This window comes from Eucalyptus grandis, chromosome 8 (genome assembly GCF_016545825.1).
Source record: "Eucalyptus grandis isolate ANBG69807.140 chromosome 8, ASM1654582v1, whole genome shotgun sequence".
In the NCBI taxonomy this organism is placed as follows: domain Eukaryota; kingdom Viridiplantae; phylum Streptophyta; class Magnoliopsida; order Myrtales; family Myrtaceae; genus Eucalyptus; species Eucalyptus grandis.
The window spans coordinates 66,765,650-66,770,033 of NC_052619.1; the positions used below are offsets into that span (position 1 = coordinate 66,765,650).

General features: G+C 37.6%; 1 protein-coding gene across 1 annotated transcript; it reads right to left on the reverse strand.

Moving 5' to 3' along the window:
* Positions 1–553: 553 nt before the first annotated feature.
* Positions 554–1,843, reverse strand: LOC120287744 (histidine kinase 3-like). Its single transcript, XM_039301072.1, has 2 exons — positions 1,407–1,843; positions 554–849 (listed from the first exon to the last, which is right to left on the reverse strand). Exons 1-2 carry the CDS (start codon positions 1,796–1,798, stop codon positions 618–620), a joined length of 624 nt encoding a protein of 207 aa, XP_039157006.1. The 5' UTR covers positions 1,799–1,843; the 3' UTR covers positions 554–617.
* Between the last annotated feature and the right edge of the window lie 2,541 nt (positions 1,844–4,384).

The window sequence follows — 4,384 nt, forward strand, 5'->3', positions numbered from 1 at the left end:
CTGAATCGAACGATTTAGTACAGACTCTACAGACAATAGCTGCCCTAAGATAAGAACAAGAAGGTCACTGTGAATGGTAATTTCGCTTTATATGTATAAAAAAGACGACACAACGCCGCCATTGCTGCAATGATACAACCAATCCGCACAATTTCCTGGGACTTATCCTTGTTTCGAATATGAATCCCTCTAACGAACTTCTATTTGCTCGGCTGCTGATGGAGGTGTCACACGTGATGAGATGAAGCGTGTAAGAAAAAATACAACAAGCGTTTGCTATCTATGGACAATCCGCCAAAAATCGATTTTCCGGCAATAAGACGTTGCTCTATTTACACACTCTTCCACGTAATACCTGAAAATGTCTTCACAAGAAAGCAAGAAATTACGGGGAGGTTCTCAGATTTTCTTTATATAATCAGCAGTTAGCAATACGCAATGGACAATTTGGCTAACACTTCCTATTTAAGAATAAAGTTGACAGAGGCAGAAGCTTACTTTGGTGAAGAAGTTTGACTTCATTGAAGCGAAGCGAGAAGAATAGCAGTCCATTATGGATTCAGCGACCTGCAATGGAGTCACCTTTACAGTTTCCGACTCCGTGCTGATTAGGAAAATCACGAAACTTCCCGATAAAGTTGTTCTGCTTCGAAAGGCTTCAAAACATATCCATCCATTTCACACTTCATGCACTGTTCGTGAGTCGCATGACTCACGTCCGCCGGCATGGCCAAGATGGGCACATGCCAATTCAAGACGTTTCCTTGTGCTTCTGCAGATACTTCCCCAAGTTGGATTTTCCGGTTGACATTTTTTTCCATGTCTCGGATTGTTTTCGTAGCTTCAAACCTTTAACAAAGCATTAAACCCATCATCAGAGAAAGCAACGTATGTCTACTTCACCTTAAGTTAGACCCATGAACATGCGAAAATCTTTCAAAGAGAGCTGCACCTGATAGCCAACAGTTTGAATCTAAAAGGAAAATGAAAGAACTAAAGCCCGAGACTTCTAGGTAAGTTTGATTTCTAGCCAAATTTCACTAATCATTTCATTATGAAGTGACATAGAGACAGAAAATATGCCATAAACTGACTGAATCTGTTTTGGTCGTGTAACACTTCTTACAGGTACAATTAGAACAAGAATATGATTTTATTATGCAGTCGTGCTTTTTATGGTGCAAAATGTACAATTAGAACTTTTAAAAAAGAAGAAACCGAGATGGACCAGCAAAACTAATGTTTCTCAAAAATATTCAGCATGGATCAAAACCTTTAACTGGCTACGAAGATGGCCATGCTATCACAAACAAAATCAATTTAGGCCATTAGCACCCCAAAACAAAGCGATGAATTCTTTAAACCAGATTTGACAGGGCGTATATCAAATAAAAAAGCATACATACCCATCCATTCCCGGCATCTGGATATCCATGAAGCAAGCATAGAAGCTGTGTGGTGGTGTAAGCAAACTAATCGCCTCTTTCCCACTTTCAGCTCCGTATCTTTTCAATGCACCCGCAGCCACTTTAAGATTCACCTTATTGTCATCTACGATTAGAATTTTTCTTCCTAGGAGAAGATGCTGCAGAGATAACCTAGAGACTTCGCCGTTGCGGCAATTTCCCTTGTTCCCCATGTTACCCATGGTTCGCTGTAGACAAGCGGCCACCATACTAGCCCTTAGAGGTTTCATGATGACAGCAGGACTATGAGCATCAGAAGTCACATTGTCACTCCGGGTTGAACTAATGGATTTTGCTAAAAAGAAGAGTCTTGGAGGAACCTTTTGGTCCATATGCCTTAACTGATCAACAAAAAGAACCGCCGAATCTGAATCATTGTTCCAGACCTCCTCTTCAATGAGCACCATGTCGATTCTGGGGTTCCTGCTTTTTAATGATGATAAAACTTGATTCAAGTCTGAGACGATCTGGACATGATACTTGGATATTTTGGCTCGGACGGATCTGAGATCCACCACTAGTGCCAAATAAGTGCTTTAGCCAAAACTTTTGTTCATCAACGCCAATCTCTATTGATCTATACGTATATTAAACCAAAATTACTCTGACTCACGTTTCTTTTTCATCCATATATGCCTGAACATACAAAAGGGTGTGTATCTCACTTTTTTTAATGGGAATTGGCATTGTTCTCAAATGGTTAGATCTTTTATTAAAGAATTTGTGATGTGTTACCTCCCTATCTCGCATGTTGCATGCTTCCCTTCATGTCAATGACCATGCGAGCTTAGCAAGTAGTTTTCATTCATGACTTGAAGTACAAGTCAAAATAGTGCGTGAAATATCGCTCATATTGGGATATGAGGATTGAGTCATGCATTACATCAAAATTGCAATTCGTGTATCAAAAGACTAGTCAACGAGGATAATGTTTGACTTTTCAAATTCTCTGAATCAATTCCCTTGTTTCTCTCTGGCCAAAGGGAAAAAGAATCCTGGAATCATTGACGATATGATAAAAAGAATAGAGGAAAGAATCCGGGTGGTAACACGTGCTCGTAAGTGGTGAACGATACAACGTCAACAAGTTCACCTGCGCTTTAGGCAGAACTTTTCCCAATAAAACGGCATTCACGTAATGAAGTATACACAAAGTGCACATGATTAGACATAAGAACATGAAAGAAAATCGAGAAGGATCATGGGATACCTCGCCCTCGTTTTGGAGCATGTAGAACAGCGACTGCAGGAGCAATCCTCCGCCTCGGTTTCATATTTTCTTCAGATTTAACAGAAGTTACCTCAATTGTATCAAAATATCTAATCAAACCATTCTGAAGAGAAGTACTTCTGTAGGTTGCAAAAATAAAAATGAAGGTAGGATGACAGAAGGAAAAGAGTGATGTAAAGCTTTGCCTCTGCCTTGCACCTACGTCGTACGCCAGAGAAGCATGATGCGGATTGTGTGAAAGTAGAATACTCCAAATTCAGTGTCTAAAAGTTTTATAAAACATTCTTGGTGGAAAAAAATTGTGTATGAAAGATCCCATGGAATTGAAATATCTCTCTCAATTCAAAAATCCAAGCGTCTCAATAAGGGCTTCAAGGGTGGTAGAATTGGTGGAGAAGTCAAGCAGAAAAGTAAATGCATGTTTGGTAACCATCATGTTTTCTATTTTGCCGTCCTTTTGTTCCCTAAAATAGAAAAAAATAGAAATTTATTTAGTATCATCAGGTAATTTTTCTATTCCGAATTGATTTGGAATATAAATAAGAAATAAATATATATATACTTCTTTGTTCCAAGGGACAGAATTGAAAAAAACAAAGTCTGAACAGAATTGAAAAAAACGAAATTTGAACAAATATTATTTTCAAGAATAAAAATGTTACCAAATGCTTCCTAAGTAACTTGGATAAAGGAGCTGTGTTTTGGTTTTTCGGATATGGGAGAAAACTCCGTTTTTAATCTTTCTACCTGAACCGAAAGAGAAGCGGTTGGAATTTTTGGTTTCGGGTCTGGCCTGGTTAGGGTTCTCTTTTTATATATATATATTTTTAAACACCTAGACGATGAGGACAATTCCAAATAAAAAGAGAGAGAACAAGGTAAACCACGAACCCCACATATTTCTTTTGCCCTTGGGCTTTCTCTCGCGTCTGAAGCATAGAACCAAAAGGAGAGAGTACGATGAGTACGCATCGAGAAACCATGGATCTGACAATGAAAACATCCGACGATGTCCGGAAAAAGATTCATAAGTGGTTATTAATGGAGTTGAAGTTACCAAATTCTAAGGAGTCGGTATCAATTTATGCCTAATTGCTCCACACATAGTTCCTCTGACCACATTTTCTAAACAAACCAAAGCCAATCTAAATTGATCTTGTAAGAGATCCGCTACAGAACGAGTACACTTATTTTTCAAATGATTCATATCATCAAGTTTATCCATTCCAAATTTCATGCCAATCAAATGATCATTCGGACTAATCTGCCCACTCGGCTTCTTATATTGATTCATGTATCTACTCCAATCAGACTATTATTCCGTACTATTATCGAAGAAGATTCAAGGAAAATATGCACTTATTCAGAAATGTAAAAACATCGCTGAATATGCTAATCTCCTCTTTACCGACTCGTGCAATTTCAGAAATGCTCTAGGGTAAATCTGGCTAGATTAGCATATTCAGCGATTTATGGGCTTTTTTTTATATTATCATTTGTATTTTCTCTGCTTTTTTTTTTTTTTTTTGGGAATTATCGTGTGAGGAAATTTTTTGATAGGATATTCTATTTGTATAAAGATTGAAGTTTCTACATTAATTGACATCTTTAATTATTATGATTAATTATTGTTCAATTTTAAATCCTATGTAATTCAATTAAAACCCTTCCATTTTTTCATTTACTA

Coding starts and splice junctions, on each gene's coding strand:
- LOC120287744 (XM_039301072.1), bottom strand. CDS start 1,798: ATGGACCAAAAGGTTCCTCCAAGACTCTTCTTTTTAGCAAAATCCATT. Junction 850..1,406: donor CAGATGCCGGGAATGGATGG/GTATGTATGCTT, acceptor GCTTTGTTAAAG/GTTTGAAGCTACGAAAACAA.